This window comes from Perca fluviatilis, chromosome 3 (genome assembly GCF_010015445.1).
Source record: "Perca fluviatilis chromosome 3, GENO_Pfluv_1.0, whole genome shotgun sequence".
Taxonomy (NCBI): Eukaryota; Metazoa; Chordata; class Actinopteri; order Perciformes; family Percidae; genus Perca; species Perca fluviatilis.
This window is the reverse complement of record NC_053114.1, coordinates 41,361,471-41,385,362: the sequence shown is the minus strand read 5'-3', so window position 1 is coordinate 41,385,362 and position 23,892 is coordinate 41,361,471. Positions and strand designations below refer to the sequence as shown.

At 44.0% G+C, this 23,892-nt stretch overlaps 1 protein-coding gene across 15 annotated transcripts in view; it reads left to right on the top strand.

Annotated features, from left to right (window-relative positions):
* The window catches only part of tp53bp1 (tumor protein p53 binding protein, 1), a 31,301-nt gene extending 7,453 nt beyond the window's left edge, over positions 1-23,848 (top strand). For 7 of the 15 annotated variants that reach the window (XM_039794391.1, XM_039794394.1, XM_039794403.1 and 4 more), the window contains 27 exons: positions 410-497; positions 590-674; positions 764-831; positions 943-1,071; positions 1,448-1,502; positions 1,605-1,765; positions 1,980-2,106; positions 2,476-2,570; positions 2,661-2,845; positions 3,612-4,743; positions 5,230-5,346; positions 5,450-5,641; positions 6,653-6,719; positions 8,503-8,595; positions 11,194-11,455; positions 12,307-12,375; positions 12,467-12,619; positions 14,846-15,078; positions 16,331-16,510; positions 18,476-18,873; positions 19,367-19,558; positions 19,709-19,888; positions 21,014-21,202; positions 21,889-21,983; positions 22,882-23,078; positions 23,277-23,413; positions 23,513-23,848. In XM_039794391.1, coding sequence (XP_039650325.1) covers positions 410-497; positions 590-674; positions 764-831; positions 943-1,071; positions 1,448-1,502; positions 1,605-1,765; positions 1,980-2,106; positions 2,476-2,570; positions 2,661-2,845; positions 3,612-4,743; positions 5,230-5,346; positions 5,450-5,641; positions 6,653-6,719; positions 8,503-8,595; positions 11,194-11,455; positions 12,307-12,375; positions 12,467-12,619; positions 14,846-15,078; positions 16,331-16,510; positions 18,476-18,873; positions 19,367-19,558; positions 19,709-19,888; positions 21,014-21,202; positions 21,889-21,983; positions 22,882-23,078; positions 23,277-23,413; positions 23,513-23,709 — 5,076 coding nt within the window. In that variant the 3' untranslated portion in view covers positions 23,710-23,848. Of the gene's footprint in view, positions 1-409; positions 498-589; positions 675-763; positions 832-942; positions 1,072-1,447; positions 1,503-1,604; positions 1,766-1,979; positions 2,107-2,475; positions 2,571-2,660; positions 2,846-3,611; positions 4,744-5,229; positions 5,347-5,449; positions 5,642-6,652; positions 6,720-8,502; positions 8,596-11,193; positions 11,456-12,306; positions 12,376-12,466; positions 12,620-14,845; positions 15,079-16,330; positions 16,511-18,475; positions 18,874-19,366; positions 19,559-19,708; positions 19,889-20,379; positions 20,448-21,013; positions 21,203-21,888; positions 21,984-22,881; positions 23,079-23,276; positions 23,414-23,512 lie in introns of those variants that run through there. The other 8 variants (XM_039794400.1, XM_039794395.1, XM_039794405.1 and 5 more) reach the window with 6 other exon arrangements.
* Positions 23,849-23,892: the final 44 nt, after the last annotated feature.

Below are 23,892 nucleotides of genomic sequence, written 5' to 3'. Positions count from 1 at the left end.
TGTACTGTATATATCTTTTTCCAAACTGAATTTGATTTGTTTAAGTTTGATCAGCTTTTCTGCCAACATGACACACTCTTTTATAGTATTTTGGTTGACAACTTGAGCAAATTAGACTGGAGTATAGTGACTTGAGACAAAGCACCCAGGCACCTCTCATCAAATCTGTGTCACCCACTGCCATTTATTATAAGCTGTATGGCTTTAACAAGTTTGTTTAGTAGACGGGCAAATCTTTTGCTCACCAAGTTCTAAATCTGAACTTTTTCTCTTTTGGCTCACATTGAAGGGAACCCGACTCATTACAGCAGATTTGCTTTTCCCCCTTATATTTTGAATTAGTTTGATATATTGATATATGTTACAGTGTGTTGCTTTGTGCAACTAGTGAAGATTTTTTCTCGTCCAGGAACTGATATCTTCCCCGTTAGGAAGCAGATTATCTCAGACTGATAGCCAATTGGAGAGCTCCCAGAGTAACAACCAAGCCGAACCAGGTCAGTGCTTTTTTAACAACATGGATATGGCATTCATATGTATGTTACTAATCCTTTATAAAAAAAACAACAACACTGTTGTCTTAATGTAGGCATTCTCATGGCGGACAACCCCAGTTCTGCATTCCAGGAGGAAAGTCAAGTTCTAAACATTTGCCCTCCAGCGAACAAGAAAAAGTATGTAGGGACCAGACATGTTTACTGATTGATGATGCTCAGGGTAAGGCAATGATATAGTGTTTTCACTCTGGTACTTATTCTTGCAGGTGTGCAGCAGAGGACACTGATATGGATTCTGGAGCCGATTCTACCACACACTGCATTCAGTCTGAGGGTAGGAGCTCTTCTCACGTGTTAAGGAAGAATAACATCCGTGTCCAGTATAGAATTTAATATTCCATCACCTGTTATTGCGTTTGATGACATCTGTGTGTCTGTGTTTCAGAGGGAACCTCTCAGTTTGGTTTTCTCGAGCTTTCTCAGAGTCAGGATCTGCGAGGTGAAGCGAGGAACAGTCAGGAGGAAGAAGAAGACATCGTACCGCAGCCAGACAGCGAAAGACGCACCAAATTAGGTATTGAGACGTTTTTTTAAGCCTTTTTATGTTTCATTGTTATTTAGTCCATTTATATCTAGAGTTTATATCTCTCTGGCAACTATTTACTCATGCATACATTAAGTATAAGAGGGTTGAAATGTTCATTGTCGAGGCAACATATTTATACTTGCTCCAGGGGAACCACTCATCGTTTACTTTTTACTGTGAGGCTGCTGGTGGAATGAACAAATGCACAATGTGTGTGTCGGTTAGAGCAGAAATAAATTCCTAATCTCACTGGAAGCATGATGGCTGGGATTAACCGTTCATTATTTAGTACCTGATCAGAGCATTCATACTGACATCAAATAGTTTAGAGTCAATCTAACTTACACCTTCTTTTCATCACAAGCAGAGCAGAGCATTAGCTCCAGGACTTCAGAGAGTCAGGACAACAAAGCAGTGAGGTACAGCTCCATATGGTGTTTAAATCCTACATCCATTAACGGTGTACATACTGCTTTGGGATGAGCAGCGTTTTTTTTTGTTTTCTTTTTCCTTTCCTCCAGATCTGAGGTGAGCTCCAGCAGCTCATTAGAGCCTCCGGGTCCGTTGGGGAGGCAGCTGAGCGTCCAGGCTCTTCTGCACTCACAGGCCTCTGGTGAGCAGGGCGAGCAGGACTGTGAGATCCTGTCCTCGCAGGAGGACATGTTCGACGCTGACAAGACAGGTACATTTGTGCATATGCAAACCTGTATGGTCTTTTCAAGGTTGCAGGTAATAGGAGAGTGTTGCTGACAATTCTTTCTATTTCAGAGCCAGGTAATTTGTGTCAGTCAAACAGAAAGTGGTTTATACAAGTTGAAAGTTGGACTGTTGACGTGTTTATATATATATATACATATACACACACACACACACATACACCTTTGTGCTACTCTCAGGTGCTGCGGTGGACAGCACAGTGTCTGAGCCGGAGCAGCAGGCTCACCCCACCTCGACACCGGCCCACACCCTGCGACTGCTGCATCTGTCTGGACAGGGAACACTGGTGCAGGAAAGTCTGTCCCAGTAAGTCACAAGAGTGCTCTCATATTGAGTTATCCTGTCCACTAGCCATCCTAGTGGACAAACCCTGTTAACCGATCATTAACCGTTGACTGACAAGCAAGCAACTGAGTCCTCGTCGATATAGCAGCGCTGTCCAGCAGAGAGCCACGAGCTCAGCAGTAAAAACAAGCTTAGAACGCAGCTTGTTAGACGTTTTTCTGTAACTTTTAGATTTTTTCTTTTTCTTTTAATAATACTGTTTTTAATAGGTCAGAATTCTTATTGTTGGTCAAGGGTTAAACGGTTAATCATTAACATCCTTACTGTCCTCACACAAGCGAAACGTAGATAATGACCTGATATTCTGTTCTCTTTGTCCCTTTTTTCCAGGAGCTCTGTTGACTATGTTGCCCCCACCCCAGACAACTTCACCCACACCCCTTTAATTGTTCCCAGCTCACCAACTGGACCAGAGAATGAACACGGTGAATGGTTTAACCTACTTTGATGGCTGAATTTGAATTGAAAGAGCAAGTCAGCCGGTAAGTGAAGCTAAAATGAGTTTGCTTTGTCAGGTGCTGATGAAGCGATGGATACTTCACTGCCCCCCGAAGACCGGGCTTTAGAAAAGGAAGAGCCGATGGAAACGGAGGCAGCCTCCAAGCCACACCCGTCCGCCTCTACTCCTGTATCCCAGAATTCCCCTGGATTTGTGTTGGAGCAAACTCTCTCTATACCCTCCCAGCCAGAGTTCTCTCATGTGTGTACATTTTTTTATTTGAATCAATTAGCCTATTCAATGCATTTGTTTTAAGGCTGCAGCACATGGCACCTCACTACATTTTAAATTAATAAAAAAAAAAAATGTATTAGTTGTTGAGGGAAATGTCAGAAAATAAAGAATATTGACCCTCACAATTTCCCAGAAGGTTCCCAAATTAAAATGCCCTTATTTTACATGGCAATATGTTTTTAAAATCATCGATTTGTGTTTTTTGAGTCCATATTCCACCCTTTGCGATGTGCCCTACACATGATGAAATAAGCTCAGTGTTTGGCAGTTTTGCTTGAAAATTGATGAATTGTTTTTGATTTACTATCTGTCAATCGACTAATTGCTTAAACGACTAATCGTTTCTGCACTGATTTTTTTATTTTTGACTTGCCTCCTGGTTTGCGATTCGGATGCAGCAATTTGTTTACTGATCGATCAACAGAAAATTATCAACAATTTCGCTAATTGATGAATATTTTATCAAGTAAAGTAAGAGTGCTTAACTTTCACTGGTTACAGCCTCTTAAAATATGGGACATTTTCTTAATATTAGTGTAAGTTGCAATATCTTTTGGATTTGACTGTTTTTAACTATTTTCTAAGCAAGAGATTAATCAGTTAATTCCAAAAAATATTTAGTTAATTGCAAAAAATATAAAAAGAAATCAGCAGTTGAATCAATAATGAAAATAATCCTTAGTTTCAGCCCTAGTTCATGATATTCCATGTGTGTGTTTTTCTGTTTTCTCAGGATGTGTTTGTCCCAACGCAGAGCCAAGAGGCACCACAGCAGTCCGATAAGAAGATGGCATTATTGCCTCGCGAGACACAGTCTCAACAGCTGGAGTCAGCTGCTTTCACTTTGCCTTTGCAGCTCTCCGTGAACACGCAGAGCAGTAGCCCAGCCCAGAAGACCTCAGAACATGTTGAGGAGGACAGCCAGGCCACTCAGATCGAGGAACTGGAGGAGCCGCCCGGTGTCGACACCAGCGACTCGGTGGTTTCACACCAGAGGAGCGAGAGCAACGGCGTCTCTTCAGAGTCACAAACTGTCGCCAGTTCTAAAGCTTCCACCTCTGCTGAATCACCAAAGCATCGCAGCGAATGTGCCAAGAAGGAGTTGTCCAATCTGTTGCAGCAGTCTGACGTGCACAAAAAGACCTCTTTGAATGTACAAGATGTGAATGTAAAAGACAGTAAGAGTGATAGCAAAGAGGCAGGCTCTGCTGAAGCGGTGTCCTGCTCTCAATCAAAGTTTGATCCCTCCGTTAACAGCTGTGTGCAGGAGACTCCCCCAGACACTACACCATGCAGTTTGTCCTCGCAGTCTATGATCTCTAACACATCTGCTGTGGATGTGGTGAAGGGTTCTGTAGACTTGGGGAAGGAAGGAGGAACTGCAAAGAGTCCTTCTGTAAAACCATTGTCACAGAAGTGTGGAACGGTTGGCAACAGTCAAATGGTCAAAGACATGACTGATGAGTCTGTGCAGGATGAGGTAGAAGAAGAGGAGGTGGTGATGGAGGAGGGGGAGAGCGCATTGGGAGGCGGGGCCTCAGGAATGGCTCTGGCCCTCTCCCAGAGCCAGCTGTTGTCTCCTGAGCCCGTCGAGGGGGAGAGCGGCGACAGAGGAGAGGACAGTGTCATCGTCGTTGCAGACAGCGAGAGAGACTCCCAGGTTCTTCCGAAAGACGTGTCGTCGCAGTCAAAGACCAACAGTTCCCAGCCAATCGGAGGCAACGTGTCCCTCTCCACTAACGGCCACGGGTCCCAGGCGCAGGCGAAGAAGGTGCACCCGGCTCCTGACAGGCTCTCCCAGACTGAGAGGGTGGGGCCTGAACCAGAGGGGCTCAAAGACAAGAGCCTGAGTGATAGCTCGGGAGGTAAGATGGGCACAGATATACCATATGTCAGTGTGATATCCACTACTTAGTTAAAAGCAGCGTTTCTTAACCTGGGATTGGGATGATCAAAGAGGTTGTTACATTTTTTTTTTTTAAACATAATAATTGTAGCAGATTACCCCAAACACTTTATTTGGAGGTCAACTAACTAGGCTGCAACTAACGATTATTTTCATTGTTGATTAATCTGTCGATTATTTTCTCGATTAATTAATTAAATGCATATTTTCATTTAGTTGTAGCTTACAGTATAGAAAATATGTTGGCAATACACTCCCTCAAATCCTACTTATTACAGGGATTTTTTATTTTAACGTATTTTTTAGTCCGCATAGATACATTAGAGGTAAGAGTTAATGGCTGTGTTGGAGACACACCATCTCTGTTTGAGACTGATCTGGCTTTCACAGGAGCCGTGCGCTGAAATAGATCTAATGTGAATCCAATGTCGCTTTTCTATTACAGAAATTTCCTTCCACTTCACACTTCCTAAAGAAGGGGAGCTGATTGGTCCTGCTGTCGGTGCCACGCCCCCTCTAATCAGCCAGCTGAAGCAGAGGCTGAGGCACAGCACTCCCATCGGTGGGTTCTTGTGCCGGACAAACGGGACAACTTGTCTACTTAACGTCAAGTAGCAGAACATGATCTGATGTCGAGCTTCTTAACTGTTTTTCTTTTCCTCCAGAGATCACTTCCTTTTCCGAAAAGTCAGGCGTGGTGGGGGATGTCTCTGCAGACGGGGCGATGGCAGCCAGTGACATTGTGTCGGGGGAAAGCGGGGACGACACGACGGAAAAGGGAGATGGGAAGCTGAGTTTGAGGATGAAGCTGGTGACCCCCGTCGAAGAGGGCAGCTCGGAGCGCTTCAGCCTGCAGAGTAAGAGCCGTTTGCGTGCTGTTCCTCCCTCACACTTTCATGCTCAACGCTGGGCGTGTGCATCTTCTTGGGAGTGACGCTGGATTAGAGCAGTCAAAATTGGCCAAAAATGGCATTTGAATATTTAAAAAAACAACACAGAGGTTCGAATCTATTCAAATGTCTTTTTGCGCATTATTTCCATAAGAGGGCAAACCAATACAACAGGAGACATAACTTCTTGTATAGGTGTGTTTATTTATTGAACATGTGTTTTCAATAATCTACATACCGACACATTACAAATTAAATGAATAAAACAATGTTCTATGTAACTTAATTTAAACACTGTAGCCCTCTCTACCTCTCTCTCTCTGGAGCGTGCAGGAAGCAGGACACGGCGTGGATCACACTGCATCACGGGGCCAGTTTGTAATTTGGTCATAAACAACCGAGTCTCTTGTCGTTTTTGTCGGACGATTTCGGTGGCAGCCCTTACCGACACAATCTAATGTCTCTCGTTTAATCGTTAAGCTGCTTTTAGACACAGGTTCTTGGATCTTTCGGACATTTTCGTTGCCGTCTTTGTGCGGCCCTCTTCTTCGCCCTCATTGTTTGTTTACCTTTGTTAGAGCCAGCCCGAATAATAGAACTTCATCAGCACTAGGGATGCACCGAATCCAGGATTCGGCTTTGGATTCGGCCGAATATTGGGCTTGTGACAGAGTTCGGTTTCTGCCAAACCTTGGAATTTTTTTCCAACGAACCCTACCCTTGCACTACGTTTGCGCTACGCTGGTCGACGTAATGACGCCACCGTTGATTACGGGAAGGTGTTTACATAGGTGCACCGTTCAATGCAGGAGGCTGTGAGAAACTTTTCATATACAAATGTCTTTTTATATATATATATATATATATGTGTGTATATATATGTTCTAATTATTATTATTATTTGATATTTGTTGCCAGCCGTACGTTGAATGCACTCATCACCCCCTCAGTTATAAATGTCTAATCTCTATCCCCCAGAGCCAGCACTATCAGAAGAAGATGAATCTGTCGTCAAGGTTACCACTGTTGCCAAGGCTGTTACCAGGTAACCTGGCACTCTCTCTTTATGCACATTAACTGAATTCTTTCATAAGTGTGTTACTGCCTTCGCCTCAGTCTCTTGGGAATGAAAAGCAGCTGAAGGACGTTCTTCAGTGGCTGTTGTTCAGCCTCTACAGTGTCGCTTCACACACAATGGCACCGATGTATTGAGATATTTATAAATGTCTCTTGTAAGCTGTTTCAGCAGTCAGATTTATGGCTAGTTTAAGCTCCAACTGATGAAAAGCGCACCTGTTCTAGTGGCTCTTATGTTTTTCATTCATAGATGTATTTGAGCCCAAGTGATGTATCAGCATGGCTGGTATTATCGGCCATCTTTAGCTTATCACAGATATCTCAGTTAATGCGTGTGTGTTGGCTGATGAGTTTCAGCTCAGAGATATGTTTGAGGTAGAGATGTCTGGAGCCGATTCTAAAGATTGATTGAACCGGGCATGTTTTAATGAATCTATATGAGCTAAAAATCACCTTTTTATTTTACTGAACTTTACTGTGTTTTGTCCTCTCAGCCTCCTTCACCTCAGCTGGCTCTGCAGTGCAGTTACAATTAGAGAGTGAATGTGAAACGTTATTTGGGCGCGCTGTTGAGTGAATCAGAGTTCAGACAGAGGCTGTCAAAATGCACAGATTTGCAGAAACCTCCAACCCAAACTCAAAAGCAAAGAGCAGTGTACAAATCTTTCGGTTAGCAGCTTCTCAGCCAGCACTGATGGTCAAAAACTGATCAAATATATCTAGTATCGGTTGAGCTCTGAAATCTATAAATCAACATTTTGGCACATATTGCCTCAATGACCGTTAGTATGTCATAATGATGAAATTAAAAAGCTAATCTACTTCAAAATTCTCAACTCAATTTGTAACTTTGACACCAATGACTTTGATTAAAACTGGGGAGTGACGGCATGTTTTGGCGCCATGTTCTGGTGGTTAAAATTACACGGATGCTATAACTCATGCGCACTAAGTTGCTCACAGCTCAAGTCCGCTCATCGAGCAATTCTATTTTTGAGTGCATTTATTAGTGCTTTTGCTTGAATTGTGCTGTGGAGAGTCACTGTTAAATTGTTCCGACTATAAGCTATTCTTCATGCTCAGCTCATCACACCTGATCAGTTCATTTGTTTAGCTCGGCCCATCACTCTGAGTCCATGATATGGCTAACAAATATGGCTTTTAAATACTTGAATACTAGTTTTAACTTCTGTTTGGTGGAGCACATCTGTTAGCTGCAGTATAGTCTCGCATTGCCAGACCTTCCTCCACTTTAAACCAATCACTATCGTCTTGGGTGGTGCTAAGCGTCGGACGGAGCCCCTGTGCCGCTGCAAAATAGCCTCAGAAAGGAACTTGTTTTGGTGGAACATGGGTAGGTTCAAGTACACTTTTAGTCATGCAACAGAAAACTCAGATTGGACAGATAGTCTAGCTAGCTGTCTGGATTTACCCTGCAGATATCTGAGGAGCACTTAATCATAGTCCTCATGAATCCACCAGAGTTGTTTAAAATGCCAACGCAAAGAAAGCAAAAGGTATCGGACATCCACCAGCAAAGAGTGACATCCGGCGGTATTTCCTGCGGCAACAGACCAATCCCGGAAGCGGAACGTCGTGGATATAGACTAGTGGCAGTTTAATGCATCTTCAGGGTTTATTTACCCCTGCAGTTTACACTGCTAGATCAATATGTTATTCAACCGCTTTGCAAGACGATTTTGTGCTGGTTGTAAAAAATAGGAGTGTAACACTGATGTTTGATGTCCCAGCAGCCCGTCAGTGTTCAGTCGTGTCAGACAGGTGCACAGACAGCAGGAGCCAAGGGAGGACAGCCAGGCTGGAGGCAACACCACATCGGTCAGGTAAGCGTACTCACTGTGACAGTTCAGGAGTGCATCTTTCAGTGTAATGCCATTTGTAATGTGATCTAATGGAGCCAGATGTGATTCTGTTACTGTGACGACAAAAATAAACCTGTAGAAAACTGGGTGAAAATGTAGTTGTGAAGGGCCAAAACGTTAGTGGCTTTCATTCCAGTTCCTTTCCAGTTTCTCATTTGAATCCTGCAAGTACTTTTTTAGCACTACTGTAATGGAGTAGAAATGTCAGACTTTGTCAGACTGTTTCCACCCACATTTTAGCCAAATGTTGTACACAGCTGTATACAGTATGTGTGTGTGTATATATACACCTGGTCCTACGAGACTGAGTGCAATATATAACAGACATGAAGGCACCAGGGGAAAAGCCTGCCATATGCTCACAACAGTGTTGACCCATTTTTGTTAGCTTTGCAGTCTAGATTTTATTTTTTGGGGCATTTTAGGCTTTTATTTTGACAGGACAGCTGAAGACATGAAAAGGAAGAGAGATGGGGAATGACATGCATTACATTACAAGTCATATAGCTGACTCTTTTTATCCAAAGCGACAATTGCTATATATGTCGCACGCCTCTGGAGCAACTATGTGTTAAGTGTCTTGCTCAGGGACACATTGGTTGATGTATCGCAGTGGGAATTGAACCCAGATCTCCCACACCAAAGGCATGTGTCATATCCACTGCACCATCACCACCCATCAAGGAGTTGAACCTGGCGCCTGCTCTACCAACTGAGCTATCCGGGCGCCCGCAGTCTAGATTTGTAGGAGATCATGTGTAGGAGTTAAACAACTTTTAGTTTTGTGACTTTTGTGTAAAAAGTCATATCACCTTATCATCTCATCATCACATAATCTAAAAGATGCTATAAGGAGGGTTCATTTCGTGTGTGTGTGTGTGTGTGTGTGTGTGTGTGTGTGTGTGTGTGTGTGTGTGTGTGTGTGTGTGTGTGTGTGTGTGTGTGTGTGTGTGTGTGTGTGTGTGTGTGTGTGTGTGTGTGTGTGACAATGAGAGAGAGAGAGAGACCTACTTTCTGGAGGTGGGGTGGGTGGTTATTTTTTGCATATTCTCTTGGGACACGAGGAGCGGAAAGGTTTAGTTTTGTCCTCCCGCTTTGATAAAGTGTGATTGTTTTACTAAATGTTTTCTGCAGTTGAATTCTCTCTTTAATCCACTTGCAGTAAACAGTTTAGAGAACTGTGCTGTTTGCATGACAATATAAGAGACTAACAAGACTAAAAGTCTATTAGCAACACAATTTATTTAAGTAGGTTTTGTTATATATTTGTTACCATCATCAAGTTTAAGGTTAAAGAAAACATTTAAGGTTTAGCCTGATGATGACACCAGAGGAAAAGTCATATTGAAAAGGCTTTGATTTCTGACACATAGGGTTGGGTATCGTTTGGGTCTTTTCCGATACCGGTGCTAAAACGATACTTTTAAAAGCCGGTGCCTGAACTGACACTTGTAAAAAAAGGTCACAAAACGACAGTTGGCGACATTTAAAGTGATGGTTCGGAGTAATTTCACCCTAGGTCTCTGCTGTTGTTGTTGCTGCTACTACCGGGCAGTAAGAGTGCTTAGGGACGTCTACAAATATTTATTAATTTAACTTTTTCTTTTAAAGTAAGTGATGTAGTATAACTAGCAGGAGAAAAGTTATAATTGAGGTAAGTTTGGAGACATTACCTTATTTAATCATTAAATTAATAAATATTTTTGTTGTATATCTTTTCGGTGTTGTAATTTGTAGACGGCCCTAAGCACTCTTACTGCCCGGTAGCAACAGCAGCAGACAGCAGAAGCCAGCAGGCAAGTGTTATTTACATAAACTTCTGGTGTACTTACAAACTTTCCAATCCATCGTTTTATGAGTGCATAACCTATATGTACTAGTGCAGAAGTTTGGTATCATTTCGGGCATTATTAGTGGGGTCATTTACGAGATACATCACTGGATCCATTAGCCCCTGCGCTAAGCTATTCAGCTGATAACGCTACTCTACGCTAACTCTCCCAATGTTCGACCCAGGTGAAAAAAGCTTCTGGGGGTTGTTTGGCTCGAGGTCATGGTGCAAAGGACCCTAGGGTGAAATTACTCCGAACCATCACTAAGAACGGCTTGTTTATTCCTACGGCCATGAGGTCCCGGTGTTGGAATCCTCCACAGTGAAATACAGTCACACTTTACACCGTTTAGCTGTCAGCATTTTAACCGTGTTTAAGCCAGTTACTAGCTAGCGGTAGGCTAACGTTACCTGCTGTCAAGTGTAGTGTTAACGAGCGCCACATTCAGCGATGCTTCTGTTGCCTAACGTCCGTTTCAGAACACCAGAGAGAAGCGCGGAAGGCATGTTAGTGGCACCGAAATGAGGCACCGAAATCCGCGTTGCTATTTGGTCCATTTAGGCACCGGTGCCGTATTGGCACCGGGTTTTGATACCCAACCCCTACCGACACATGGCTCCTGGTGTTGTGATTCAAGCAGATTCTAATATTGACACCATTTTGTTGACTCTCTACAAGATGTCCCACATCGTCACATTTGTACCTTTTTTTTTTTACCTCTTTGCAGAGAGGAGCTGTTTGCCTCACCCCAGAGGAGCTCCCAGGCGTCCTCGCTGGGATGCAACAGCCTCCCTAACAGCCAATCGGAGCCTTCGCAACAGGAAGTGTTGGCAGCACCGCAGGAGAGCCGTAAGGATCCTCCCGGCCCTACTGAGGAGTCTGGGGATAAGCGAGGACCCCCGCAAGCTCCAGAGCCGCCCACCCCTAACAGGACTGATGGCAGACAGAGGGCTCCTCAGCAGACCATCGCCTCCAGTCCGTCCAACAAGGTAAGCTGGTTACTGCGCACATCTGGAGCTCGCCACAGCACAAAGGATTAACAATGTAATGCAGAGCATGTATTTGAATTTTGCAAAGTTGTCATGTTCTTACTGAAAATGGTTATGGTATGTTTCTCTATTATGTTAAGTCAAGTTTATTTATATAGCACGTTTAAAACAACCAGAGTTGATCAAAGTGCTGTACAAATTGAAGTGCATTGCACAACAAGTCAAATCAAAGCAAAATGAGTCGTAAAATAACACAAATAAGAAGAAAGCAAGAAAATACATCGCAACATGTAAGAATAAAAGAATTTTAAAATAATTGAATAAAAATAAATAATTATTAAAATTCTAAAAATCAACCAAAAGCCATTGAAAACAAATATGCCATGAGATGTGTTTTTTTGCATGGTTATTGTTATAATGGCTAAGCCTAAAAACTTAAAGCCACTGAGGGGCTGCTATACGGACTTGAAACTCGCTGACTCGCTCTCTTCTACCTTACACAGCTCAGTAGCCTACTGTTGAAATCACCGACTCCAATAGTCATCGTTGTGTTTTCATGTACATTTATTGATCACAATGTTCTTCAAATGAACGTGCAAGAATCCATGTGTCCCTTAAACTCCATCAAACATTTACACATCCACAACAGCGATTTTGATGCGGTCAAAAACTATTTGTGCTCCTCCGATTAACGGCACCCCTGTTACCTGTTGAAAGGTTCCTACCTAAATAGACCTCACTCAAAAGCACACTAGTGACACCAGTGGACAATTTGTGTCCTACACCCAAAACAAATGAAAATGGCTCTTACAGTTATTGTGGTGTTGATCACTCTGCCATGTGTGTCTCAGCTCCGTCAGCGGACAGTCTCCCAGCAGACCAGCTTCGATGCACCGGGGCCGCGCTCCCCAGCTGGCAGGGTAGGGACATTCAGCTGTTGATGGAGGCGGAAAATTCTGCTTACGTCTGTGAATATTGTCCTGTTGACGCTCTTGTATTTTTGTCTTAAAGGGTGAACCAGAGTCTCCGTCCTTTAGAAGAACCGCAGCCCCCGCCCACCGCAGACACGTGCGCACCATCCAGGAAGTGCGAACCACCGTCACACGGATCATCACAGACGTGTATTATGAGGACGGCAAAGAGGTGGAACGCAAAGTCACCGAGGTAGCCGACAGATTTCCCTTTTCTCTGGTCTTTTGACAGGAAGAGTTATCAAAACGTCTCTAGCTGTAAGGTGAAATTTTTCAGCATGTCTTAAATGTTAATCAGTCCCTCCAGAAAAACGCGATTATGCGATCACATAATTCAATGCATATTCATGCGGGGGCCGCATTTTTTCAAATATGCCGCACTTTCGGCGCATAAATTGCAGATTTCCGCGCAAAATATGCGGTGATGCATGATTTCATAATCCCCGCATTTTCGTTGCAAAAAGTCACACATATCTTAGCAGAAAGTTGAAAAAAATGTTGCGTTTACTTCACTCAAGAGCAGCCATTTTCCCCTCTTGCCATGGGAACGTTATGAAGTGACGTAATTACGCGATGTGAACATCATTGAGTCTCTTAAGTTGGTATCCAATAAGAAAGCTATCTTAATATCTGATGTCTACTCAAATGTCTTTGTTTAAGTGCTCCTGCTGTCTATATTATTAACGATTTTTAAATCGTCTCTTTCAAAAGTCTCTTTTGTATCTTTTATTTCCCTCTGTTACTTTTATTTTTACTTTAATATTATATTATTTGTATATATTTTTGTATCGTATTTGTTTACTTATTGCAATGACTGAATATCTGTAAACTATTTTTGGAAATTAAGTTTAAAAAAAGCAGGGTGTTGGGGGAATCACTTTTTCTTCTCTTTTTCATCAAACCGCAGTTTTTGCAAGTTCCCACAATTTTTGCAAGTTCCCGAATTTTTTGCAAGTTCTGGCAATTTCATTGCATAATATTGCATAAATATCCCGCATATTCCATTGCATTTTTTAAGAAAACATGCCGCATAATCAAGGATTTTTGCCCGCAACAATCACAAAAAAACTCTGCGTTTTTCTGGAAGGACTGGTTAATTCAACTTGCTTAACTGTACACTACCTTCACAGCAGCAAACAGCAGACAGACACAGTTAGAGACTCGCTGAAACACAGTGGAGGAGTTTGTAGAGACCAGTTAAAAGCGAGATAATATTGGACGTACATTCGTCAGCTGGACACAAACGCAAAGAATGAAAGATAATGTTGCTCCGTAACTGCTGGATGTGGAAATAAGCAACTGTTAACTAACAACTTCAACATATCAACCTTTAGAGGTGATGATATGGCAGTACTGTGTTCACAACTTGTTTCCGCTGCAACCAAGTAGCCAAAAAAAAAAATCTGTTATATAAAAAATACCTTCCCTCTCCTTTACTGTCATTTTCTATCTGCCAATTGGCCATTTTCAGGGCCCTTTGTTCTCCATTGTTTCACATTTTACTTACACCCAGTTGCCATTTCATTAGGTCCACCTAGCTGAAACTAATGCAGTCTATCACAATAGCTCTGCAATAGATCTTTTCTTCATTGAGGCTTTTGTTTGGTTTTTGTTTAAACTGTTTTACAGAGGTGTTGATTCAACTGTGTATACAGGCTTTGTCCCCTCATTTTTATCGAGGGTAGACTAAATATTAGAAGCACCTTCTCAGTATAACGCAAAACAGTTCAACAGCACCACAAACTACATCCTCCTCAGTCACCATATGTACACTTTTTAAGGCTCTGACACACCAACCTGACGGCCAACCGTCGGCAGAAAAGGCAGTCGGACTGACTGCCCCCCCGAGTTGGTCAAAAAAGTACCTCAGAACACACTGAAGCGACGCCGACTTGAGTGTACGCTCTGCGTGTGTGTGAGACGTAATATGTCTCCATAACAGCAGGTGGCGCTAATCTGTATTGTCGCCCAAAAAATGAAAACCGGCTGCTGATTGGACGAACGCGTTACGTGGGTCTGGCTTCTCCCGAATTTCAAAGCCAGACCATCAGTGGCGACTCGTTCGGAATACAATCTCGTATTTTACGAAGATAGTTCACCGAAACGTCTTTCTGAAAACATTTTAAGCGAGAAATAGGCCATGCAGTTGCTAAATCTGGCGGACTTCCCTACATGGTCATGCTGCTCCAAGCTCTGAGCCGTCCCTTTCGGAGGTCTTCCGGAAGATGACCAATCACAACAGCTTGGGCTTGGCTGGAGGGGGGAGGAACCTAAACCGAGCTTTCAGAGGAGCTGCAGAAAGTGCACAGATGACGGAAAGAGTTTACCGCCGATCTACATAGTTTATATCTATAGGAGTCCTGAATCAAAAACTAAGACCAGAAAAGTAGCATGATAGCTGCTCTTTAAATGTTTCCAGGAGACGGAGGAGCCAGTGGTGGACTCCCAGGTGTTGGACAGCGACATCTCCCCGTGCCGCACAGGCAGCAGCTCTTTGACCTCTGGTGACCTGGCTGACATCAGCTCTCTGTCGTCCAAGGCCTCCAGCCTGCAGCACAGCTCCGGAGGAACCAGCAGCAGCGGTTTCACCAGGCCAGACTTCACCAGGCCGGACTTCATCATGCCGCCCAGTCGAGGGGCCGTATCCTTCAGGTACCGCCTCCCCCCTCCCCCCTCCACACTGCCAATCAAGTGCTCACGGTGTCTCTTCAGTCCGGTCAATAAAGTCTCTCTGCTTTGTCTGTCTATACTAGTTGCATGCCGATTCCTGTGTCATTCCTTCACCTTTGGCTTTCAAATAGGGCTGCACCATATGAGGAAAATATAATAACGTTGTTGAATATTGCGATAACGATATTACTTGCGATAAATTAAAGGTCCCATGGTATGAAAATTTCTCTTTATGAGGTTTTTTAACATTAATATGCGTTCCCCCAGCCTGCCTATGGTCCCCAATTGGCTTGAAATGGTGATAGGTGTAAACCGAGCCCTGGGTATCCTGCTCTGCCTTTGAGAAAATGAAAGCTCAGATGGGCCAATCTGGAATCTTGCAAGGTTACCTCCCCTTTCTCTGCTTTGCCCGCCCAGAGAATTTGGCCCACCCATGAGAGAGAGACATCATGGCTTTCAAATGAGCAAAGTGGCAGTTGGTCAAGGCCATACCCCCACCCTCCACCTTGCCCCCTCTCCTCCTCAATAGCTACAGGCACAGAAATGGCACATCCTAAGGAAAGCTCATTGTGGGACTGGCTCTAGTGGCTGTAATTCTGCACCAAGGCTGAATTTCGGGAAAGAGACTTCAGGTACAGTATTAGGGGACCACTAAGGTCTATATAAAAGAGACTTCAGATACAGTATTAGGGGACCACTAAGGTCTATATAAAAGAGACTTCAGATACAGTATTAGGGGACCACTAAGGTCTATATAAAAGCATCCAAAGAGCACCATGTCATGAGACCTTTAAACAGATATTAAAGTGTACTCAGTTCTGCATTTTTGCTGCTTTCAGTTTTCTACTAAAATACACAAAAAAATGCTTGTTGAATTTAAAACGAATTAATACAAATTTCCAACATTCTTTTATTGAACCGATTTGAATGTTGAATTAAATATAATAGGCAGCACTAAAACACAGTGACAGTTACATTTTAAAGCGCAGTCTTTCGTGATATGTCGCAGCGATAACGATAAAAGATGATATATTGTGCAGCCCTACTTTCTAACACTCTAACTTCTCGTGATTTACTGATCCCTGCCTGCTTCAGGTGCAAGTTGCTCGCAGACATGAATCTGGGGACACTGAACACCCCTTGTTCAACGGGGTGCTTTGGATTTTGAAAGTAGCCCCAGATCAATGCCTGTGCAACTTGACCGGATCCATTGGTCTCCTCTGTGTGTCTGCAGTCCCAGGAGGGGAGGCGGGCAGCAACAGAGGGGTCACAGGGGTCACAGAGGTCAAAGGGCAGGGTCAGTGGTCACAATGCACAGAGGCGACAGCACCCTGGGGTCCCGGGCCTTCGTCCCGCTGACCCCCAGAGGAAGGGCTAGAAGGGGCCGACCCCCATCCCGCTCCTCCATGTCCAGGTGAGTCCTCGCTGAGGCTCGGCCTGCACTCAAAGAAACCACGGACGAGGCAGCAATAACAGGCAAACTGCTGGGAGCCACACTACCTACACTATCTATGCTAACACTTTACTTTTCATCTTTTCACTAATCTGCTAATACTTCTCACTCAGCGCTACAACTAATGATACATGTCAGTAGCGACTCATTTGATTGTTCAATTAATGAATAAATCATGTTCTCGTTTCTTTCTTGTAAATGAAACTAGTGAAAACTATCCCTCACTAGTTCCCTGAGGCCGAAGTGACAACTTCAGACTCCAGATATTCAATTTACAATAACACGTGTGTCAAAATCCTCTTGACTTGAACAAATGATCAGTTATCAAAATTTGTTGATTCATTTTCTGTCAATCCACCAATTTACAAATCGTTTCCAAACTAATGTCGGCATTGAAGTCAAATATTCTGATTTCATAAAACCTTTTTTTTCCAAATGTGCTATCAATCAACAACGTACTTAATGTACAGCTGCACAATGTGCTGTTTATAAACCACACAAACCAACAAGAACTGAGTTAGCATCAAAGATCACTTGAGTACTTTACATCACCTGCTTGCAGATACTTCACAGTTGAAAGGAACACGCCAACTTATTGGGACTTTAGCTTATTCCCCGTATCCCCCAGAGTTAGATAAGTCCATACATACCCTTCTCCTCTCCGTGCGTGTCGTAACTCTGTCTGACGCCCCCACCACTAGCCTAGCTTAGCACAGATCCTGGAGGTAACCGGCTCCATCTAGCCTAGCTTAGCACAGATACTGGAGGTAACCGGCTCCATCTAGCCTACTGCTCCCAATAAATGGCAAAATAACGCCAACATTTTCCTGTTTACATGTTGTGATTTGTATAGTTACAGCGTGTACAAATAACAAGGTCACTTTGCTTTTACTATCTAGTAATTGTTGACTCTATTACTCCAACTCTGAGCGAACTCCAGGTGAACTCTCTGCACCTCACCACGGGGCTTCAGGTGCTGCGAGCAAATCACTCCGCCCAAGTAGCAGAGAGTAGCAGTGCTTCGCCTTCTGAGAATATAGTTCCCAGTTTATATACGGTTAGAAGATGGCTGTGTCTCATGTGACCTTGTTATTTGTACACGCTGTGACTATACAAATCACGACATGTAAATAGGAACACGTTGGCGTTATTTTGTCACTTATTGGGAGCAGTAGGCTAGATGGAGCTGGTTACCTCCAGGATCTGTGCTAAGCTAGGCTAGATGGAGCCGGTTATCTCCAGGATCTGTGCTAAGCTAGGCTAGATGGAGCCGGTTACCTCCAGGATCTGTGCTAAGCTAGGCTAGATGGAGCCGGTTACCTCCAGGATCTGTGCTAAGCTAGGCTAGATGGAGCCGGTTACCTCCAGGATCTGGGCTAAGCTAGGCTAGATGGAGCCGGTTACCTCCAGGATCTGTGCTAAGCTAGGCTAGCGGTGGGGGCATCAGACAGAGTTACAACACGCACGGAGATGAGAAGGGTACGTATGGACTCCTCTAACTCTGGGGGATACGGGGAATAAACTAATGTCCCAATAAGCCGGCGTGTTCCTTTAAGGCAAAGCAGTTGCACAAAGCTGAAATGCTAACCTGAATGTTTACCTGTTGCTTTAAACATGTTTTTGTACATTATTCAGAGCTTTGTCAGCAAATCAGAAAGGAATATAATAAAATACTAGTGTTTTGATATGGCAGAAAAAGAAGGAAATTAGTTATTTATTTGCAGATTGTTTAGCTAAATAATGTTTATTGAATGAATTGGAAGACTGAACGCACAAACTATGAACTGACTAGTAATTCTAACGAGGTAAACCTGCCGAGTGGAGGTGCTAGACGTTGAGGGAAAAGTGAATTATTCCAACAGGAAGCCTTTAAATCAACGTCTGACGTCGCCTGCTGTCTGAACAAACTCGCTTTCTCTCTCTAAGGGGAGGTGGCGTTGGCTCGCTGCAGAGGCTCGGCGCTCACGGCCAGCCACAGTCCTCCTCAGAGGATGAGTTGTACACCCGCATGCTCCCCCCGCGCCTCCCCGTCAGCCCCACAGACGCCGAGCTGCCCAGCCACTCCGACTCCCTCAGGTCGTCGCCGGAGGAGGCCAGCTCGGCCGGAAGCAGCTTCGTCGGCCTGCGGGTGGTGGCCAAGTGGTCGTCCAACGGCTACTTCTACTCGGGCCGCATCATCAAGGACATCGGGGAGGGGAGATTCCGCCTGCGGTTCGATGACGGCTACGAGTGCGAGGTGGCGGGGAAGGATATCCTGCTGTGTGATCCCATCCCCCTGGGGACGGAGGTCACCGCTCTGCTGGAGGACGAGTACTTCAGCATCGGTGAGGGAGCTATTTAGTAATGAAATTAACTTCCACCTTTTTTTTTCCAGGGATTTTAAATCATTGGATGAGCCAAAAACAGACTTTCCCATCAAGTTATTCTATGTATCAATGGGTCCTTAATTGATCTTCCAGTATCATGTGGACGCGTTGACAGTTGTCATTACTTAGAATTCCTCATGGGGGGGGGGCAGAAACTACACACTCTAGCTTTAAAGGGCACTCTAGCTTTAAAGGGATAGTTCGGACCTTTTGAAGTGGGCTTGTATGAGGTACAAGTGTTCACATTGCAAAGCAGTTTTCACAACGTAGAAAACCTCTCAAACCACTCAGCATGTTCCATATAGTCATTTTTATGAAGATGCTAATATAAAAAGTAAAGAATAATTGTATTGAGTCTCAAACCAAAAGTTCTGATGATCTTCTGTCTCGTGTGTGTGTGTGTGTGTGTGTGTGTGTGTGTGTGTGTGTGTGTGTGTGTGTGTCTGTTTAGGGGTTGTTAGGGGCCATAAAACAGAGGGGCAGGAGCTGTTCTACAGCGTGGAGAAGGACGGACAGACGCAGTGGTACAACAGGACCGCCATCATCCTGTCTCTGGAGCAGGGGAACAAGCTGAGGGAGCAGCACAGCCTCGGGCCCTACGAGCCCTCCACGCCCCTGACCAAAGCCTCCGACATCAGCCTCGGTAAGACCACCGCAGCGGCCCTTTTTTTTATTTCAATAATGTTTAATTTCAGTTTAATGTGATAGAGAAAATCTTTCATCGTGTTTTTTTTTTATAAATCACATATTCAGAAACTCATTGTTTCCAAATGTCTTTATTAACTTCACTTAGACAACCTGGTGGAGGGGAAGAGGAGGCGCAGAGGAGGCCCCGAGGGTCAGAACACTCCCAACCGCAGCTCCTCCAGCAGCCCCCGAACCCCCGGCCCCTCCGGCAAGAGGAAGCTGATGGCCTCCGAGGACAACAGGACGCCGGCCAAGAGAGGCCGCAGGGGCTCGGGGGTCAAAGCCGGTATGGAGACCCGCTAACCAAAACCATGGCCGCAGCTCAACAGTGGGAGGGGGGCGGGGGGGGGTTGTTGGATTTCACAGTTAGCAGTTTTTCTTTCCCGTTTATTTAATTTTTTTAACATAAGGACGTTTTTCAGGTTTTTCTTATCTTTATTTACGTTTTGAGTTTTTACCTGACTACATACTTCAGAGTTAAGCTTTTACATAATCCTATCCATCAACAAAGCCTTAAGTCAGTTTTAGATTTTAACATAATGTATTGTTCTCGTCTCAGGTTTTAATGAGTCTGCAGTGTGTGTATCACTTTGCAAGTGTTAATAGCACTTTTTAAATGTTTTTAGCGAATCTTATTTTTAACCTTCTAACATTGTGTAAATGTGACCTTTTTAAATCTTGTTTTAGCCACTAGATGAAATGATGATTGTCAGATCTCAGATGTTGTTCTTGTGTGATCATGGAGTCAGTAATGTGTGATTTCTGTACTGAGCGTAGCTAAAACATTCAGGACAGTCCGTGTCCATCCTCTGCTGCTGCGTGCTGGCTGCTGCGGAGGCTGACTGGTAATTAATAACGTGTAATAATCAGTATTACCATGGTGTTGGTCCACGGGTGGAGGGAACATCAAATGTGTATTTCTGTAAAGTCACGCTTTTTGGGAATCATTTCAATACGGACGGTGAATATATTTGATGCTCAAAAGGTCGGTTCAGCTAAATTACAGAAGAAAAAAAAAATCTTCTCACTTACCTCTAGTTTGACACAACCTTGCTCAATGCAGATATGGTTTGTAGTATTTGCCCTGATTTTCAGCAACATCTTTTTTTTTTTTTTTTTTCCCACTCTGGGTCATCCAAAGAACAGAGTCGGCAGCTTTAATAGGAACTATTTCAGAATGGTCAGATCCCAAAACCTCAGCAGATAGAACAAAGTGCAGGGCCAGATATCACTAGTGGTAAGAGAGAAAATATGCTTTTGTAATTCGGTTGAACAGAACTTTTACAGTTCCAACTTTCGTTGAGTCTGACTCCGTCGCTTGCTGTGTTTTCTCCTTTTAATGTCTGTCTGTCTGTCTGTCTGTCTGTCTGTCTGTCTGTCTGTCTGTCTGTCTGTGTGTGTGTGTCTCTAGCTCAGCGGGTGGGACTGTGTAACACCTCTGGCAGCGGCACAGACCTCCCCGGTCAGTCTTGTGACGTGGGGGAGACTCACGGCCCGCTGCCCCAGAACACGACTCTCTTCATGGGCTTCGCCTTCATGCTGACTACCTCGTCCGAGATCGACCGGCTGACCAACAAGCACAGCAGCGACGACGAGGAAGGTGAGGCAGACGATGACACACTGAGGATGTAAAAACTATTACACAATTGTCCGATTGTCAATTATTTTACGTAATGGCGGTTTCTTTGCTTAACCGCCATTAATTTCTTACATGATAAGGTCCTAAAGGGTATTACTATTGATGGTAATTGTTGATTTTGCTTAGATATGCCACATTGGAATTATAAAAGTGATTATTGGTCAGCCTATTGAGCTAATGTTATGCTAGCGGCAGCGTTGACTTGTTGCCATAGCTACTCCAGACATCCTGGGCTGTAGCTGTCTCAAGCCCGGAGGAATTGAACTTGCTCGTGTTTCTGTCCCGAAATCTGCCTGAACACCCTGCTGATTAAATAACCATCACCCTTCACTTTAAAAACAAAATGATAAAGAGGTGTGGTTTACTTCGTAGGCTGTGTATTTCTGTTGTAACATTATCTGGGTCACATGACAGTGACGTAACCAAAATATGTATCCTGTGATTCGTTCAAAACTTTTGATTAGTTTGAAGTAATTTGACTGAAAGAGACAATGATATTGTTAATCGCAATTATTTCTGAGAATGAATTGTGCAGATTTAATCACGCACACCAACGCTAGCATGCTGAATCAGCTGAACCTTCCCTTCCTGTTATGATTAAAGCAACGATAACTATTCTATTCTCCCCCCCCACCCCCCACCAACAGATTATGTGCAGACAGGTCCGTATAACAAAGCATACACAGAGTCCCAGCTGCAGGCAGGTGGAGGCTTCGTCCTGCCGGACTTCAACGAAGAACAAGTAAGTGCTCTGACGACGACTATAAAACTGATGAATGGCCAATGTTTGTTATAATTATGGCCTCAAACATTTTTATAGCCTTATTCTTTTCCTACATACAGTATAATGTAGAACTTCAAATTAAAGTCTGCTTTCAGTCAGTATTTTCCAAAATGTATTTAAGAGCCATGATGTAAGTATGTGACACAATGTGATACATCTTTGTCATTTTTTGCCAAGTTTGTTTTAGTCAAATATTTCTCCAGTTATATCATTTATTCCTATTTTGATTGTTTTCACAATCCTCCAGTTCTCGTCCACTGCACGGTGGTTACAGTCAGTCAGTTTGGAGAAGCAGGCAGGAGGACCGACACGTTAGCTAAGCAACGTCCTGCCGTGGACGGGGGCATGCTAAACGGATTTTAGACACCTAAAAAAAAATGTTTAAATGTACGCTATATTTAGAATATTTTCACAGCTTCACCTTGCTGTCAGACAGCCCTTTACTACGGGGAACTGAAGCTGTTATCTCTGCTCTCTTCAAAGCCACCAGACTCCTTTGACAAAACATTGTCATGCGCAGAACACGGGAGTGGCTGGTCTACTAAAGTGTTTTTGACTTTGACTAACAAAACTAATAATAAAACTGAGCGAGGAAGCGGTAGAGCAGCAGCTCCCGTGTTCTGGGAGGTGAAATGACGGTTTCTGTCAAAGGAGTCTGGCGGCTTTGAAGAGAGCAGAGATAACAGCTTCAGTTCCCCGTCGTAAAGGGGTGAAAATATGGATAAGTACCTCGTACAACCCCACTTCAGATATCCAAACTATCCTCTTTGATGTACTTAACCATGGTGATAAATATCACGTAGAAGCACAGCTCAGCCGACAGCATGTGACATTGCTATCACGCATCTCTTTTCAGTGTAAGGCAGCTTACCAGAGCCTGCTCATTGCAGACCAGCACTGTCGTACAAGGAAGTACTTGCTGTGTTTGGCCAGCGGCGTGCCGTGTGTGTCGCACATCTGGGTGCGAGACTGCTGCAAAGAGAACAAGCTGCTCAACTACAGGAACTACTTGCTGCCTGCCGGCGTGGGGCCAGATGAGACCATAGTAGAATGGTAAGATAAATCTCCTTCTCTTTTATTATTATTTCGCTTTTCATTCTTTGGGTTTCACTGGATGGATATGGCAGAGAGTGTATCGGGCTGCGTTAGCATTCAAGTCCCAGAGCTAAGCAATTGTTTTCTGAAATAGGTGTTCAGGTAACGCCAACTGGACTTTCTGTTTTAATATATATGTATTTTCTCTTGAATCAGGCATCCACGCTGCAGCCCGTTCAAAGCTCTGCGGGTCCTTCTGGTGTTTGAGAAGCCAGTGGAGCTTTGGGCCCAGCTGATCACCTTGGGTGGAGGTTCTTCTCTTCGACAGTTCCAGGCGGACAAAGAGGGCTTAGGTACAGACTCCCACCGCACGACGTCCAAATTATAATAAATATTGTGCTGGAACTTTGTTATCGACAGTTTATTTATTTTTTCCTCCCCTCCGTCTGCAGACATTCCTGCGGGCAAGTATGACGTTGTGGTGACAGACCGTGCCTGTCCGCCATTGGTAGAGAAAAACGTGACCTCGCAGGAAGTCCCGCTGGTGTCTCCCGAGTGGCTGATCCAGAGCATCATCCGTGGGGAGCGCCTGGGTTTCCATAGCAAGCCTCAGTATCGCCACGACTACTCCTCCACCTCCTCCTCATAATAATCTGACTCCACATGTGCAAAATGCCTTCGACCATGTTAAATGTTCAGCATTAGTTCTGTTGCATGCCTTTTCTGTACATAACGTTATCCTGTCTGTTTTTATGGGATAATAAATTGTGACCCTTGTTTCATTTTAACGGGTTTAAGTTCATTTTCTCTACAGAAAAAAATGGTACAAAGT